Raw genomic sequence first — 18,570 nt, 5'->3', positions numbered from 1 at the left:
AAGGCTCAGGGTCTAATGTGGAAGAGGTGGCGGAAAGAATGTAAGAGCCAAAGGAAGGGTAGGACTCTGTACAACGTGCTCCCTCTAGACATAAAATGGCCTGGATATCCATGACCTCATAGTGCCTGACACTACCTACACAAGACCATCATAAGAGGAGGAAAAGACCATGACATTAAAATAAAAGAGAGACTGATTGAGATGGGGAGGTGATATGATGGAGAATGGAATTTCAAAGGGGAAAGGGGGGGAGGGAGGGAGGGTATTACCATGGGATACTTTTTATAATCATGGAAAATGTTAGTAAAAATTGAGTAAGAAAAAAAACCTCCAGATACATGCACCACTTTGTGCATCTGGCTTTATATGATCCTGGGAAATCATTAGGGACCTGAAATTCACTATGTAGTTTCAAGGTGGGCGTACATGGAGATCCTCCTACCTCTGCCTCCCCAGTGCTGGGATTAAAGGCGTGCACCACCATGCCCAGCCCAGTTACTTTTTGCTTGCTTTTTTCAAAGTAGGGTCTTGCTGTAGCCCAGGCTGACCTGGAATTCATTATGTAGTCTCAAACTGACCTTGAACTCACAGTGATCCTCCTACCTCTGCCTCCCAAGTGCTGGGACTAAGGGTGTGTATAACTGATCAGGGCACTTTTTTGAGGCATAGTCTCACCCTAGTGTAGGCTGATCTGGAACTCACTCTTCAACCCAGACTACTGTTGAAACCACAGTGATCCTCCTGCTTCTGCCTCCTAAGTGCTGGCATTAAAAGCACGTGCCTCCATGCCAAACTAAGTTTTGACTATTATCAACATATTGTTGATATTTTGCCCAACTAATGAATCATATGCACTACCACAACAAAACACAAGAGGGAGCACAAGTTATGCTTTTATTTCAACAGCGGATCATTTAACAAACATTTGTCAGGTGAAAATCCTTGATGCTAGTTTGGCATGGTGGCACATTCTTTTAATGCCAGCACTTGGGAGTCAGAGATAGGAGGATCAGCATGCGTTCAAAACCACCCTTAGACTACATAATGAATTTCAGAACAGCCTAAGCTAGAGCAAGACCCTACCTTGAACTACCCTAAATAAATAAATTCCCTGACATTAGTTTTTTTGTTTTTTTTTTTTTTCCTTTTGTGCTGGGAATGGAACAAAAATCCTGGTGCATGCTGGGCAAGCACTCCATAACTGAGGAACACTCTAAGCCCTGTTGGCATGATTCTGGAGTGGCAGTCTCATTCACTGGGAAACATTCTACAGAAACAGCTCCTAAGAGGTTCCTCAGAGGGCTGAAGAAGTAAGGCTGATGGCATCCCCATTCTTCTTTTTTTTTTCCGAGATAGGGTCTCACTCTAGCCCAGGCTGATCTGGAAATTCACTATGTAGTCTCATTGTGGCCTTGAACTCACAGCGATCCTCCTACCTCTGCCTCCCAAGTGCCTGAGTGCTAGGATTAAAAGTGTGTGCCACCACACCCGGCCCCCACTTTTTAAAATTATTTACTTATTTGTCAGATATACTGGGTTATTTTTCCAAGGATAACATTTTTTAAAATTCTGTATGCATGTGTCTCAGATATGGTCCTTAGGAATGCTATCCACCTTCTTCTAGATAGAGACTCTCCTTGGCCTGGAGCTCATCAACTAGGCCAGACTGGCTGGCAAGCAAGTCCCTAGGATTGTTCTTGTCTCTAGCTCCAAATTGCAGAATTACACATGCATGCCACCATGCCCAGCATTTTATATGAGTACTGAGGATCAAACTCACCTTCTCATATTTGCTGTACACTTTACTGACTAAGCCATCTCTCCTGCCCCATGACTTACTTTTTGCAGGCAAGAACCTTAATTGCAGAGCCATCTCTCAAGCCAGGTGTGGTGGTGCACACCTTTAATCCCATTACTTGGGAGGCAGAGGTAGGAGAATCACTGTGAGTCTGAGGCCACCCTGAGAGTACATAGTGAAATTCAGGTCAGCCTGAGCTAGAGTGAGACCTTACCTTGAAAAACAAAACTATATATATAATTTGTCCTGGAGGGCTTAGCGGTTAAGGTGTTTAAGGTGTTTGCTTGTGAAGCCTATGGACCCAGGTTCGAGTCCCCAGTACCCATATAAACCAGATGCACAAGGAGGTTCAGGCATCTGGAGTTCGTTTGCAGTGGCTGGATGCCCTGGTACGCCCATTGTCTCTCGCTATCTGCCTCTCCTTTTCTCTCAAATGGATAAATAAGGAAAAATTTTAAAAATAATGGTTGATTTAATAGCTGGCTGTGGTGGCACACGCCTTTAATCCCAGCACTCCAGAGGCAGAGACAGGAGGATCGCCATGAGTTCCACGCCACTCTGAGAATACAGAATGAATTCCATGTCAGTTTGGGTTAGAGTGACACCCCACCTTGCAAAACCAAAATAAAAGTAAAATAAATAAATAAATATTATTTCTTTGTAAGCAGAGAAAGATAGAGTCCTTAACTTTATCATTCCCTAGACCCCAGGAAGGGTCTTACTCCTGCCAGGCTGACCTGGAACTCACTGTGTAGCTCAAGGTTAGCCTCGAAGTCAGGGGCAATTCTTCTACTCCAGCATTCCAAATGCTGGGATAAAAGGCATGTGCCAACTTGCCAGACCTCCTAACTACCTTTTAATAGGAAAAACAACTCCTTATTCAGGCCTCCTCTCTCCCCGAGGTGGGGTCTTTCTCTAGCCCAGTCTGACCTGGAATACATGCAGGCTCAGACTGGCCTCAAACTCACTGGGATGCTCCTACCTCTGCTTCGGAGTGCTGAGATGGAAGGTTTGCGCCACCACACCTGCTGCCTATGATTTTGCACGAAGGAGAAAAACTACATTTCCCATGAGCCTTCAGCCTCGGAAGGAAGTGTTGCTAGACACGTTCCCGTCTTTGCTTATAGACCGGAAGCCGGGTGCTTAGTTCTCTTTCCCATCTTACAAGGTAAGAATGGCGGCACTCTGCGGAAGACTCGGTTTCAGGCTTTCAATCCTTCGCCATCCGAAGCTGGAGGACTTTGAGTCGCCCCCCACAGGCGTCACGCCTGCCCAGGGTCAACTGAGAGGCCCTTCAGGCCCCTTCTTTCTTTCGCCTGGGTGGAAATCGGGGAGCAGAGGGTGAGGTGGAGCGCGGCAGAGGCGCGGGCTGCTCGCTCCTGTCTGACGCGGGAAGCCGGGTCCCTGCGGAGAGCCTAGCTGGCTATTGCGACTAGAGGGCTGGTCCCTCGGCGCGTGTCTCTGAGAGCGCGGTCCGGCTTCCAGAGTTCTGCCCGCTCCGCCACGTTGTTCTGGGGAGCTGAAGCCTGAAACTCCTGTCCGGTCTTCGCACGTTCCCAGCCGGAAGTCGCCTCCACGTCGTCGTGGGGCTAGCTCGGCCTCGGCGCCTCATCCTGTCTCACCGAGACAGTGCTCTTAAAGCAAAGGCTGGGAAAGCGCTCCACTGCTTCCTGGTTGTGGAAACGGCTGAAGGTTCCGTCTTGACTTTGTAATTCACAAAGCGAGTAATAAAATGGTGGTGTCGGGACATGACTGTTAAATACTTAGTTAAAACTGTTAATAAATACTTAGTTAAAACAAGTCCTAGCCTTTAATCCGGGCACTCTAGGAGGCAGAAGTAGGAGGATCACCGTGAGTTCAAGGCCACCCTAAGAGGACAGAGTGAATTCCAAGTCATCCTGGGCTAAAGTGAGACGCTACGTAGAAAAAAAGGAAAAAAAAGTCCTTAGAAGTTGATAGTGTCTCATTGAGGGGACATCCACAAAACTGGCCTAGTGAATGTTAGGGTTAGAGGTGCGGACTTAGGAACCTAGGAAGGCCTACATCAAGCAGCAGAGGGTTTGTGGAAAGAGTCCCAACACCTATTTCTATGGAATTTTAGTGTTGCCTTGTGAGGGATAGTTGCTTAAGTGCCTTTTTTTTTTTTTAAACATTGGCAGATGGCGGGTGAAAAGTCCGAGAAAGCAGACACTGAGAAGAAACCTGCAGTCAAGGCTGATGCTGTAGGCAGGGCTAAAAAGGGTGACCCTAAGGTTACAAAGCCAAAGAAGGGGAAGCCCCACTGCAGCCGGAACCCGGTCCTGGTGAGAGGAATTGGCAGGTATTCCCGATCAGCTATGTATTCCAGAAAGGCTCTGTACAAGAGGAAGTACTCAACTGCCAAATCCAAGGTAAGGGACATGTGGCACCAGTGACCGCAGCTTGTTCACCTTGATGGTCTGGATGGCTGTGACTTCTTGATGGCTTTGTCCTTGCAGGTTGAAAAGAAAAAAAGGGAAAAGGTTCTTGCTACGGTCACAAAACCAGTCGGTGGTGACAAGAATGGAGGTACCCGCGTGGTTAAGCTTCGTAAAATGGTAAGATTTGGGGGAGGTTGAACCTGACCACTAGCTTTTAAATTTTTTTTTTTTAACTTTTTATTTGAGAGAGAATGGGTGCACCAGGGTCTCTGGGCCACGGGAAATGAATGAACTCCAGAAAGCATTTGTGAGATTCACATGGTCTTGGATTTGTAATTTTGACTTGAACATTTACTTCTGAACCTTAAATAAGCCACGTTGGTTTTCTGAGCTTTGCTTGTATGGGGCTGTGTGGAAGGGACACTATTACACTGGGAGTGTCACTCTGGGGGAGTGCTTGCCTAGCATGTGAGAGGCATAGGTTTTCCAGCCCCAGCTTCCCCAAAAGTGAGTTGAGTTGTCGTGTTTAGTAGTATTTTCTTGTTTTTACAGTAAATAAAATTTGGTTCTAATGTCTAATTTGGTGTAACTTTTGATTCCCTCCCCCCCCCCCCCCGTACGGTTTTACTCTGGTCCAGGCTGACATGTAATTCACTCTGTAGTCTCAGGGTGGCCTAGACCTCACTGTGATCCTCCTACCTCTACCTCCTGAGTGCTGGGATTAAAGGCATGTGCCACCATGCCTGGTAAAATTTTATTTATTCCCAAGCAGAGAGAGAGAGAAGAGGGACAGAGAAAATGGGACATACAGGGCCTGTAGCCACTGCAAATGAACTCCAGAAGCATATGCCACTTTGTACATCTGCCTTATGTGGGTACTGAGGAATTGAATCTGGGTACTTGTGCTTTGCAGGCAAGCACCTTAACTACTAAACAATCTCCAGCCCCACTTACGAGATACATATTTGGGGGAGGGAGAGGGTTATGGTCTCACTCTAGCCCAGGCTGACCTGGAATTCACTATGTAGTCTCAGGATGGCCTCCAAATCAACAGTGATCCTACAGCCTCTGCCTCCCAAGTACTAGGATTAAAGGCATGCACCACCACACCTAGCTTGTGTGACCTTTCCTGTGCTAGTAAAATAGGAGTAGGCCCTACTTATTTATGTTGAGGGTCTGAAAGTGATCTAGATACGGCATGCTTAAGATGGAAAATACAGTTTTCCTGTTTTTGCTATTTGAGGCACCATACCTGGTACAGTCATGGTATACTGTATATATTTGCAATTCAGCAATTTAGAATAGACTTGGGTGAGTGGCTGTCACATTTGGAAGGTAGCTTTCCATAATGTCTCAGACCTTTATAGCTATGCAGTTGCAAAAGAACTTGGCTGAGGTTCTTTGAACACTTGCTCCTTAGATTCTACACATGAAAGAAGCAGGAGTCTTGTTGGCTTTTCCAAACCTCTTTTTAAAAAAGCATTTTTTTTATGTCACTCAGCCTTCTGATCAGAATGGCTCACTTGACTAAATTGGCTACATGACTTCTCTCCAGCCTAGGTATTATCCTACAGAAGACGTGCCACGGAAGCTGTTGAGCCATGGCAAGAAACCCTTCAGTCAGCATGTGAGAAGGCTGCGTGCCAGCATCACTCCTGGTACTATCCTGATCATCCTCACAGGACGCCACAGAGGCAAGGTGAGCAGAGTGCCCCAGGTTTGCTGCACAGGTGCAGGGGTGCAGACATAACATACTTGCACCCTGTTGTAGGATTTCATTATGGAGGACATGATCCATGATGTAAAGTGCATTTATTTTATTTTGCTGCTTTTCACCTACTGTAATCTTGTTTCAGAACAAGAAAATGCTACTTGTTTATATTATTGCAAGTGTAGCCCAGGCTGACTTTGAATTCTTGATCTTCCTGCCTCTGCCTTCCAAGGACTGGGATCACACCCTGTCTAGCCTTAGAATTTGTCTTTGCCAAATTTAGATTCCTATGTTTTAACTTACTCTGAAGTCTGTTTTAATCACAAATTAATTTTCATTTAATTTGTAGAGAGTGGTTTTCCTGAAGCAGCTGGAAAGTGGCTTACTACTTGTGACTGGTAAGAAAAATTTGTTTTCAGTTTTTGTTTTATTTATTCTTTGAGGGATGTTGTGCTAGGGTTTCACTCTAGTCAGGCTGCTAATCTGGAATTCACAAGCCCAGGATGGGCTCAAACTCTTGGAGACTCCTACCTCAGTCTCCGCAGTGCTGGGATTATGGGCATGAGCCATCACATCAGGCATTGTTTCGTGTGTATGTATTACTTACACTGGCATGCATGAGGAGGTCAGAGGACAACCTCAGGGCTGTTGCTTCTGTCCTACCTTGTTTGGGATAGTATGTATTCTCCCTGCCCCACAGGTAGAGTCTCATTCCAGCCCAGGCTGAACTTGAACTCACAGCTGTCCTTCTACCTCTTCCTCCCAAGTGCTAGGATTAAAGGCATGCACCATCACACCCAACTCACCAAGTATTCCAGGCTGGACACCAACTCCTGCCTTGGCCTCTCAAGTTCTAGAATTACAGGCCTGGACCATTACCACTTGATTTGAAATGTATTTGCTGAATGTGTGTGCACACTTGGCTCTGCAAACTCAGTACTGCATGTACCACTCTATGAATCTTTACTTATATACTTTGGAATTGAATACAGCCCAGTAGGCTTTGCAAGCAAGTTCCTTGAACAGCTGAGCCATCTTCCCTGCCCCTGAAACTTAGATTTTCAAAACGTTAAATGTTAGTAACTTCTTTGCCTCAAGGAAATCATCCTATTTGAATGTACTTGAAATTGGGGCTGAGGCTTAGCATCATGGTGAAGTTAGTGAACGAATGAAAAGTCACCTGTTCATCCTGGGCAGTTACATCCTGCTTCTGGAATCTGGTGTGACTAGGCTGTATAAACTAGCACCTTTCTCCACCTGGGTCATTTAGGAGGCATGAGGAAAGAAAGGCCCTAGACAAACTTTGGAGCACTTGGGCAGTTTGCCAAATCTAGCTTAATGCCAGCTCAGGGTAGATATTGAATGTGTTTACCTGTTTATTTATTTGAGTTAATTTTCTCCCCTTAGGACCTCTTTCTCTCAATCGAGTTCCTCTGCGTAGAACACACCAAAAGTTTGTCATTGCCACCTCCACAAAAATTGATATCAGCAAAGTTAAAATTCCTAAACACCTCACTGATGCTTACTTCAAGAAGAAGAAACTGCGGAAGCCCAGGCATCAGGAAGGCGAGATCTTTGACACAGAGAAGGAGGTACTGTTGCCTCATCTTGTCCCTGTGGTGACATGGGTTCCCAGATAGGAGCACACAAAAAGAGCAAGTGTAATAAAAGTATCAGAAGTAGCAGTAGTCAAGATTCTTGTAGGTTCAGTAGTCTTGTAGAAGGCTTGGAGCTCTCCCTGGTCTTTGGGTAAATTACTGCTGCACTAGGTTGAAAATGTGCTCCTATGAATTCTTGATGTGTGTTATGGCTATAAAGAACATGTACTTCACAGAAATTTTTTTTTTTTTTTTTTCGAGGTAGGCTGACCTGGAATTCACTATGCAGTCTTCACGGTGATCCTCCTACCTAGTGCTGGGATTAAAACAGTATTGTTTCTATAATTCTGAAATTTTCTGAACTGACAGATTTAAGGCTGATCCCACTATAAAAAGGTTACTTAATGAAGCCAGGTGTGGTGGTGCACACCTTTAATCCCAGCACTTGGGAGGTAGGAGGATCACTTTGAGTTTAAGGCCATAACTGAGACTATAGGGTGAATTCCAGGTCAGCCAGAGCTAGAGTGAGACCCTACCTCAAAAAAAACACAGAAAAGGATTACTTAAGGAATAGTCTGTATGGAAATTGTATAAAATGTTACCTTTCAACATTAACAGCTTCAGGAGCACTAAACTACTCATTACAGTTCAGAATTTTAAAAAATGTGCTTGTGAGTCCCCAAGGTGGCCTGAGTACATAACCACACCAGCCTGCATTTAAGGGGGTGTCAATATTACAGTGGCTTTAATCATCATTTAAAGTATGCAGTAGGCAGGAAAAGTGCTTAATTAAATTTACAACCATAGCAGTGATGTTGCAGGGTGGAGTTAATCCTGCTCTCAGAGCAATAAAAACTCCCTTGTAAACAGGGCATGGTGGCACATGCCTTTAATCCCAGCACTCAGGAGGCAGAGGGAGGAGGATCGCCATGAGTTTGAGGACACCCTGAGACTACATAGTGAATTCCAGGTCAGCCTGGGCCAGAATGAGACCATATCTCTTTTAAACAAAAGAACTAGTTTGGCCGGGCGGGGTGGTGCACCCTGAACTAGAGTGAAACCCTACCTCGAAAAACAAAAAAAACTAGTTTGTACTTTAGAAGACAATGAAAGGAAAAGCAAGCCTTTGAAACAAAACTTGAAAATAAAACCAGTGTTCATAGTGGTCTGTATTAACAGTGTAGTTAAGAAAATGTACAGATCTGAGCACTGTAGGGCTCTCTGTGTCCTCAAGAAAACAGTCATAGTTTGTACTAAGTTAAAAAACAGATCCATTGTACATGCCCCCTCAGACAGTCTCTGTGTCCTGCAGTGTGTAGCTTAACAAAAGTAATACGAGATTAAACAAAAACACTCGGGAACAAGCATCTTTTGCTTGCTGATATAAGCAGCAGATGCCATTCATGAAATAACAATGAGGGAGGGCCCCACAAACACAGGTCTGTCTGGGCAAGCTGACCAGTATACATTACAGTTCTTTCTAAATTTTTTTTTTTTTTTGAGGTAGGGTTTCACTCTGGTCCAGGTTAACCTGGAATTAATTATGTAATCTCAGGGTTGCTTTGAACTCATAGCGATTCTCCTACCTCTGCCTCCTGAGTGCTGGGATTAAAGGTGTACGCCACCACGCCCAGCTTTTTCTGAAATATTCATTTGCAAGCAGAGAGAGAGGAGATAGAGGGAGTAGGCGTGCCAAGGCCTCCAGGCACTGCAAAGGAACTCCATATACATGTGCCAGTCTGTGCATCTGGCATTACGTGATTACTGAGGAATCTAACCTGGGTCACTGAACCACTCAACCATCTCTCTAGCCCTACACATTACAGTGTGTGTGTGTGTGTGTGTTTGTTTTTGGTTTTTCGAGGTAGGGTTTCACTCTTGGTCCAGGTTGACCTGGAATTACCTGTGTAGTCTCAGGGTGGCCTCGAACTCATGGTGATCCTCCTACCTCTGCTTCCCGAGTGCTGGGATTAAAGGCGTGCACCACCATGCCCGGCTTCACATTAGTTTTTAAAATGAATGGTCTAGACTCCCACTTGTAGTCCCAGCTACAAGTGTCACATGACATGTTTCTTAGCTTGCTTTGTGATCATACCCATTGGAGGTATGATGGGTCTCATGGCATTTGGCTTTTTCTTTGCAGGTAAGAAGTTCTTATGATACAGAGAGGATTAATTCTTTACTTAGCTCAGTAGCTTGGGGTTGGTGCCTGTTTTTAAATGCTTTAATTTTCTCTCTATTTAGAAATACGAGATTACAGAGCAACGTAAAGTGGATCAGAAAGCTGTGGACTCGCAAATTTTGCCAAAGATCAAAGCTGTTCCTCAGCTCCAGGGCTACCTGCGGTCGGTTTTTGCTCTAACGAATGGAGTTTATCCTCACAAATTGGTGTTCTAAGTTTCTTACTAAGAACCTAATTAAACAACTGATAAATTTGTGTCCTTTTTGTTTGGTTTGATTTTGTTCTTCCCTTTATGGTGGTAGAGGTGGGGTTCCTTCCTCCCTCTGAGGTAGGTGTTCACTCTCACCCAGGCTGACTTGGAACTGGAATTCACTATTGTGGCACCATGCTCAGGCCCCCCCCCCTTGTTTTTTTCTGGAGAGTGTGTCAGAACCTCCAGCCACTGCTGACAAACTCCAGATGCATGCACGTCTGTGCATGTGGCTTACATGGGTATTGTGGAATGGAACTGGGGTCCTTGGGCTTCACAGGCAAGTACTTTAACTACTAAGACATTTCTCCAGTCCTTTTATTTTAATATTTATTTTCCAGGTAAGATTTCACTCTATCCCACGCTGATGTGGAATTTGCTATGTAGTGTCAGTCTCAAGGTGGCTTCAAACTTAGACTGTCCTACCTGTGGCTCCTGAGTGCTGGGATTAAGGGCATGTGCCCCTGTAAAGAGAATGGGAGCATTAGGGCCACTGTGCATCTATCTGTAGCTTTACAGAATTGAACTCTGGTGTTCAGGCTTTTTAAACAGACTTGAACTGCTAAACCATCTCTCCAGCCCTCTGCCTTTCAATTTTGCAGTTTCTTTCCCCTCCCCCAAGGTAGGGACAAACTAGTAGTATCAAACTCTGAACCTACTATTACATCTGCCTCCTGAGTGCTAGGATTACAATTTTACACTGTTATGCCTGGCTTTTTTTTTTTTTAATGTTGAGATATCCCAGGCTGACCTGGAATTCACTATGTAGTCTCAGGGTGGCCTCAAACTCACAGCGATCCTCCCACTCTGCCTCCCAAATGCTGGCATTAAAGGTGTGCACCACCATGCCTGCTTCATTAGGATTTTTTTTTTTTTTAAGTATTTAAAAATGAGCCTGCTAGGCCTCCAGCAACTTCAGATGAACCCCAGACACGTACGCCCCTTTTGTGCATCTGGCTAACGGGTCCTAGGGAATTGAGCCTCAAACTGGGGCCTAAATTTAGGCTTTACAGGCAAGCACCTAACTAAGTCATCTCTCCAGCCCTGGCTGTTTTTGTTTGTTGTTGTGTTAGTATTTTAAGTTTTCTCATAATCTTTTTTAGTTTTTCGAGTTAGGATTTCACTCTAGTCCAGGCTGACCTGGAATTCACTCTGTATTCTTAGGGTGGACTCGAAATCATGGCAATCCTCCTACTTCTGCCTCCTAGTGCTAGGATTAAATGCATGTGCCACCACGCCCAGCTGAAATTTATTTATTTATTTGAGAGGCCGAAGATAAGTGTGCCAGGGCCAGCAGCCAGACACATGTGCCACTTTGTGCATCTGCCTTAAATGGGGCCTGGGGAATTAAACCTATGTCCTTGGGCTTTGGAGGCAAATGCTTTAACTGCTATCACTCCAGTCCCTATAATTGCTTTTTTTTTTTTTTCCAAGTTAGGGGCTCACTCTAGCCCAGGCTGACCTAGAATTTTTTTTTTTTAATTAATTAATTTATTTATTTGAGAGTGACAGACACAGAGAAAGACAGAGGGAGAGAGAGAGAATGGGCGCGCCAGGGCTTCCAGCCTCTGCAAACGAACTCCAGATGCGTGCGCCCCCTTGTGCATCTGGCTAACGTGGGACCTGGGGAACCGAGCCTCGAACCAGGGTCCTTAGGCTTCACAGGCAAGCGCTTAACCACTAAGCCATCTCTCCAGCCCCTGACCTAGAATTTAATCTATAATTGCAAGTAGCCTCTTTCTGTAGTGTTGAGGCTAGTTGCATGTGCCACCTCCCTCCCCTACTGTTCTCATTCCTGTTTTGAATCAGCACTTTAAACTTCAGGTTTATTCCAGCTTTGCTTTTTACACGCTTTCAACAAATACAAAGTAGCATCATTTTAAGTAATTAAATTACTGTGGAGCTATATATGTATAACAGAATTATATAGATCCCTGCCCTTCTGTTATGAAATACCCATTTCTGTCCTGCTCAGTTCAATCTTTCCCTGACCATTGCTACTTATGTTGCATATCAACATACACAGCAAATGTATCATTTCTCACACCCTGTGCTTGGACAGAAAGCATGTATACAGATGATTCCCACCTGAAATCTCAGCATTACGGAGGTGGAAGCAGAAGGATCAAGGTCCTCAGCCACGGAGTAAGCTTGAGATGTGAAAACAAATTTATTTAGTGTGGTTCTAGGCATTCCTTTCTTGTGACTCATGGGCAATAAATAAACTGGATGTCTATATAGACAAGTATCTAGTACAGAGTTCAAGGCCAGTCTTTGCTGGGTTGAAAGATTGATACTCCCCCCCCCCCCCCCGCCCACCCCGAGGTAGGTATCTGTCTAGCTGGATTTTTAACTTGGGAATTCTAGATTGGTGGTTTAAATTTCCCATTAGGGTGACCTAATTTATATAGGATTTTTGTTTGTTTTTTTGAGGTAGGGTCTCTAGCCTGGACTGACCTGGAATTCACTATGTAGTCTCAAAGTAGCCTCGAACTCACAGCAATCATCCTACCTCTGCCTCCCAAGTGCTGGGACTAAAGGAGTGTACCAACATGGCTGCAGTGACCTAATTGTAAAGTCTGAAAACACCCCTCAAGAGATTGTCACCCTAAAGTTCCCTATTGGTTTATAGTCAGCTTCCACTCCTGTAGCATCTGTGACTAGAGGGATCTTGTGGTTTTGCCACAAAACATAGCTTTTTGTGTAATAGCTTGGATTTATTCATGGTGGCACACGCCTTTAATCCCAACACTTGGGAGGCAGAGGTATGAATATCTCCATGAGTTTGAGACCACTCTGAGACTACATAGTGATTTCCAGGTTAGCCTGGGCCACAGTGAGACACTACCTTGAAAAACAAAAAATGGGCACTTCATGGCCTCCAACCTCTGCAAATGAACTCCAGATGCATGTGTCATTCAGTGTATCTGGCTTTTCATGTGAGTTCCAGGAAGTCAAACATGGGTTCTTAGGCTTTGAAGACATGCACCTTAACTAATTGCTAAACCAGTTTTTTTAGTTTTGTCAGTCTCAAATACTTTTTAAAAAAGCCACAAAGACAGGCTTGGTGGCACACGCCTTTTAATCTCAGCACCCATTCCACCACTTCTTCCGCAATGGCAAACCTTGGAAGGTATGATAGAGATATTTTAGTACTGAGCACTCCTCTGTCACTTCTCAGCACCATGATGCCTTCTGAGTCATCCCAAGGTCACCACCATTTGAAAAGAGAAGCTTCTCTGACCAAAAGTGAGAGTAGCATTAATATATGGGTATGAACATTGTGAGAGGTGCTTACCAAGCAGTTTGGTAAGTACGATATGTACATTTAGGCAAACACCAGCAGATGTTACACCCCTAGGGCTCATGACTTCCCCTGTTGTAGGTTTTCAGCATCAGGCACATGTTCCCTCCCATGGAGCAGGCCTTCAGTCCAATTGGAGAGTGGTTGGTTTCCCCCATAACAGATGTGCCACTATTGCACCCGTTGGCTCATTTGGCCTAGCTGGCCAAATTTAAGGCTTGCAGTGTCCACTGTTGTTTATTTGCTCTGGTGATTTCTCTCCCAATGGAGCTACATGCAGCATAGTTTTTTCTAGCTTTCTGTCAACTGGCCTACATGGAGATTTTCAGCTCAGCTCCAGCAGGATTTCTCAGTGACCCTGAAGCTCAAGTATGTGAAGTATTCAGCAATAGGGTCTTACCTTCTATTTCTGGTGGGAAACCAAGGGCCTTGGCAATGGCCTGTAATGTTTTGGGGGGCATCAGGGACCTCCTTGGCCAACAACTCACTGAGAGAGATTCATCCCTGGCATTGAAAATGTTCTAGTAATCTATGGCTTCTGGGTGTTCCATTGACCAAAAAAGTAGGTTTTGATATGACTTATTCATACCCTCCTAGATTTTGATTAGCACTCCCCCACCTTTACTCAATCTCTTCCACTGACTTCACTTAGACTTTCCCCCTCCATTAATCTGTTCTACTTACATATATACATTATCATCCTATTAAGTCCCCCCTCCCTCCCTTTCTATTCCATTTATATCCCCTTTCTAGCTCACTGGTCTCTGCTAGTGAGTTTTATTCCTACTCAAATAGAAGTCTAATCATTTGTAGCTAGGATCCACAGGCTTTTTGGATCCATCCAGATCCATCCATTTTCCTGCAAATTTCATAATTTCCTATTTTACCACTGAGTAGAACTCCATTGTATAAATGTGCCACATCTTCATCATCCACTCATCAGTTGAGGGACATCTAGGCTGGTTCCATTTCCTAGCTATTGTGGTTAGAGCAGGAATAAACATGGTTGAGCAAGTATCTCTAAGGTAGTGAAATGAGTCCTTAGGATATATGCCTAGGAGTGCTATAACTGGGTCATATAGTAAATCTAGTTTTAGCTGTCTCAAGAACCTCCACACTACTTTCCACAATGGCTGGACCAGATTGCATTCCCACTAACAATGTAGAAGGGTTCCTCTTTTTCTGCATCCTTGCCAGCATTTATGGTCATTTGTTTTCATGATGGTTACCATTCTGACAGGAGTGAGATGGGATCTCAAAGTAGTTTTGTGTTTCCCTGGTGGCTAGAACCTTTTTAAAAAAATGTATATTTATTTATTTGAGAGAGAAAGAGAGAATGGGTACACTAGGGCCTCTAGCCACTGGAAATTAACTCCAGATGCATCCACCCCCTTGTGCATCTGACTTACATGGGTCCTGAGCAATAGAAATATGGTCCTTAGGCTTCACAGGCAAATGCCTTAACCGCTAAGCCATTTGCCCAACCCATAGAACGTTTGTTATTTATTTATTTATTTATTTATTTATTTATTTATTTATTTATCTATTTGAGAGCTACAGATAAAGAAAGAGGCAGAGAGAATGGTCGTGCCAGGGCCTCCAGCCACTGCAAAGAACTCCAGATGCATATGTCACCTTGTGCATCTGGCTTACGTGGGTCCTGGGGAATCAAGCCTTAAATCAGGGTCCTTAGGCTTTACAGGCAAGTGCTTATATACTAAGCCATCTCACCAACCCAGAACCTTTGTTTTTTAAAGATTTGTAGCCTCTGCCTTTACATCTACCTCTGCCTCCTGAGGTCTGGGATTATAGGCTTGTCAGGAACTCCATAATTCCTTTCTTTGTTCCTCTCTCCCTTCTCCTTTCCTCTCTGTTCCTTTTCTGTTTCTATATAGGGCTGTTGTTTATGTAGCCCAAGAAGACATTGAACTCGCTTTGTATCCTAGGCTAGCCCCAAACTCTTGACTCTCATATCTCATTTTATTTGACTTCTCCTATTTTTTTTTCTTTTTTCTTTTTGATTTTTCGAGTAGAGTCTCACTCTAGCCCAGGCTGACCTGGAATTCACTATGTAATCTCAGGGTGGCCTCGAACTCACAGTGATCCTCCTGCCTTTGCCTCCAGAGTGCTGGGCTAAAGATGTGCACCACCACGCCCAGCTTTCTTCTTCTTCTTCTTCAATTACTACTGCTGCTGCTGCTTCTCATCCTTCTTTTGTTTGTTTTGTTTTATATTGTTTTGTTTTTCAAGATAGGGTCTCCTCTAGCCCAGGCTGACCTAGAACTCAGTATGTAGTCTCAAGGTGGCCTCGAAGTCACAGTGATCCTCCTACCTCTGCCTTCAAGTTTGGGATTAAAGGCGTGCACCAGACACACCCGGATAGTTTAATTTAGTGTGCTTTATTTTTTTTCAGAAGTGCTCTGTGTTTGCAGTTTCCCAAGTCACAATGCCTCAGTTGACCACAAGGGGCACTGGAATACACAGCATCCTTCATAACTTCATGGTGCTGATTTCTCACAGGGAAGAGAGCTGTGTCTGCTGCATTTAAGACTGCTTCATCTGGTGCGGTTCATCAAGGTAGACGCCTGACCTTCAGTTTTGGTGACTCATTGAGAATTTCTAATATCTATCATCTTCTTTATTTTTTTCTTGTATTTATTTTTTAAGTAGAGTTAAACTCTAGCTCAGGCTGATCTGGAATTCACTATGTAGTCTCAGGGTAGCTTTGAACTCACAGTGATCCATCCCATGCTCAGTTATTTTTATTTATTTATTTTTATTTATTTATTTTGGAGGCAGGCTCTTGCTCTAGCCCAGGCTGATCTGAAATTCACTATCTAGTCTCAGGATGGCCTAGAACTCACAGTGATCCTCCTACCTTTGCCTCTCAAGTGCTGGGGTTAAAGGTGTGAGCTACCACACCCAGCCTGTCATCTTTTTCTTCCTCATTCTGATCAGTACTGAGCCAGTCCAAGAATTTCACCTCTAGCAGCGTAAAATGAATGCTCTTGGCCATCCCTTTTAATTATGGACTCAGTTCTGAAAATCAACAAAATAGAACCTTGGTCCTTTTCCATTATTCCTAGTTGCTGGCCTGTCATCTTATTTCTCTTTCCTACTGCCCTGCTATCTCAGGGACAAAATTATCTTCTTTGAAATGCAAAAGTAAATAATAGGAGCCAGAATACTGGCATGCACCTTTAATCACAGCACTTAGAAGGCAGAGGAAAGAGGATTGTTGTGAGTTCAAAGCCAGCCTGGGACTACAGAGTGAGTTCCAGGTCAACCTGGGCTAGAATGAGACCCTACCTCAAAAAAACAAAACAAAAAACAGGGCTGGAGAGATGATTTAGTGGATAAGGCACATGCCTGCAAAGCCTAAGGACTCAGGTTCAATTCCCCAGGTCCCCCCTGTAAGCCAGATGCACATAGTGACACTTGTGTCTGGAGTTTGTTTGCAGTGACTAGAAGCCCTAGCATGCCCATTTTCACTCTGACTGAGTGTGGTGGTACACACCTTTAATTCCACCACTGGGAAGGCAGAGGTAGGAGGATCACAGTGAGTTCAAGGCCACCCTGAGACTACATAATTCCAGGTTAGTGTGGACTAGAGTGAAACCCTACCTAAAACAAAACAAAACAAAAAAAAAAAAAAAAAAAAAAAAAAAAAAAAAAAAACCAGGGGGCTGGAGAGAGAGCTTAGTGGTGAAGGCCAAAGGACCTAGGTTCAATTCCCCAGGGTCCACATAAGCCAGATGCACAAGGGGGGGTGCATGCATCCAGAGTTTGTTTTGCAGTGTGTCCTCTCTCTCCATACCTATTTTTCTATCTCTTTCTCTTAAATAAATGCATAAATAAAAAATTTTAAAAATAAAAAAAGTGAGAAAGAATGGTGCTGGAGAGCCCAGTAAGTTAAAAAGGAGATATAAAGGGAAGAGAAAGGAAGGGAGGAGGGTACTTAATAGGTTGATATTGTATATATGTAAGTGCAATGATTGAAATGGGGTGATAATATGATGGAGAATGGAATTTCAAAGAGGAAAGTGTCAGGGGAGAGGGAGGGAATTACCATGGGATATATATATTTTTTTATAATCATGGAAAATGTTAATAAAAATTTAAAAATTAAAACAACAACAAAAAAAGAGAAATGGGCAAATGCTCCAAAGATTCTACAAAAAAAAAAAAAAAAAAAAAAAGAATGGTGCTGGAGAGATAGCTTAGCGGTTAAAGCATTTTCCTGCAGAGGCTGGAGGCTCTGGCGTGCCCATTCTCTCTCTCCCTCTCTCTGTCTCTTTCTCTCTCTCTCAAATAAATAAAAATAAAAATAAACTTAAAAAAAACCCACACAAAAGAAATAAACAAACAAATAAATAAATAAATAAACTGGGCATGGTGGTGCACACCTTTAATTCCAGCACTTGGGAGGCAGAGGTAGGAGGACTGCCATGAGTTCGAGTCCACCCTGAGACTACATAGTGAATTCAGTCTGGGCTTGAGTAAGCCCCTACCTTGAAAAACCAAAAATAAAAATAAGGAAAGGGTTGGGCATGGTGGTGCATACTCTTAAGCCTAGCACTGCACTCACTCAGAAGGCAGATTTAGGAGGATCACTGTGAGTTCAAGGCCAGCCTGAGCCTATATAGTGAATTCCAGGTCAGTCTGGGGTAGAGCAGGACCCTACCTCAAAGAAAAAGAAAAAAAAAAAAAAGTGAATAGGGCCTGAAGACATACAGGTTTCTCAGAAGGAGATTTCTAGCATTCTACTGTGACTAGTAGGATGGAAATGATATCCTCCCCAGACTCTACCAGCGTGTGTGTGTGTGTGTGTGTGTGTGTGTGTTATTTTCCTTATGAGAGTCCTGAAAATTTAACATGGCTGCTTCCTCTCGAATTATTTGCAAGCTATATTTCTGTTTATCAAGGATGGCTTATCTCCATGCCACACTCACATATTTGAGGTCCCAGTAAGGATTAAAAACTCATTTCAGTCGGCTGGTACAGAGAAATCAACAGAGAGAGCGTTATCACAGAATCCCAGAGGGGCCCCAGCTTGAGTCAGAGCCAGTGAACATCACGTCAGCAGCTGGGTGTTGAAACAGTCTCTACCAACAAGCTTGCCCTCCTAAGAGGAATCTCTGAAGAGCAGCCAAAGCCCAAGATACTAAAAGCTGCTCTTCCTGCACTCCTCGGTTTTCTCTTAGCTTTCTCTGTCTTGTTTTTTTTTTTTCTTCATTTTTTTAATTTTTAATTTTTTTTATTTTTAATTATTTATTTGAGAGCGGCAGAAAGAGAGAGAGGCAGAGAGAGAGAGAGAATGGGCGTGTC

At 43.9% G+C, this 18,570-nt stretch overlaps 1 protein-coding gene across 1 annotated transcript; it reads left to right on the top strand.

Annotated features, from left to right (window-relative positions):
* The first annotated feature begins 3,957 nt into the window (after positions 1–3,957).
* Rpl6 (ribosomal protein L6) lies at positions 3,958–9,943 on the top strand. Its single transcript, XM_004670982.2, has 6 exons — positions 3,958–4,188; positions 4,276–4,374; positions 5,753–5,896; positions 6,258–6,306; positions 7,316–7,500; positions 9,751–9,943. The coding sequence occupies exons 1-6, from the start codon at positions 3,958–3,960 to the stop codon at positions 9,901–9,903; spliced, it is 861 nt and encodes a 286-aa protein (XP_004671039.1). The 3' UTR covers positions 9,904–9,943.
* The last annotated feature ends 8,627 nt before the right edge of the window (positions 9,944–18,570 follow it).

The sequence above is a fragment of the Jaculus jaculus genome, chromosome 13, assembly GCF_020740685.1.
Source record: "Jaculus jaculus isolate mJacJac1 chromosome 13, mJacJac1.mat.Y.cur, whole genome shotgun sequence".
Taxonomy (NCBI): domain Eukaryota; kingdom Metazoa; phylum Chordata; class Mammalia; order Rodentia; family Dipodidae; genus Jaculus; species Jaculus jaculus.
Note: the sequence above shows the minus strand (reverse complement) of the source record. Positions and strands in the feature narration are given on the sequence as shown.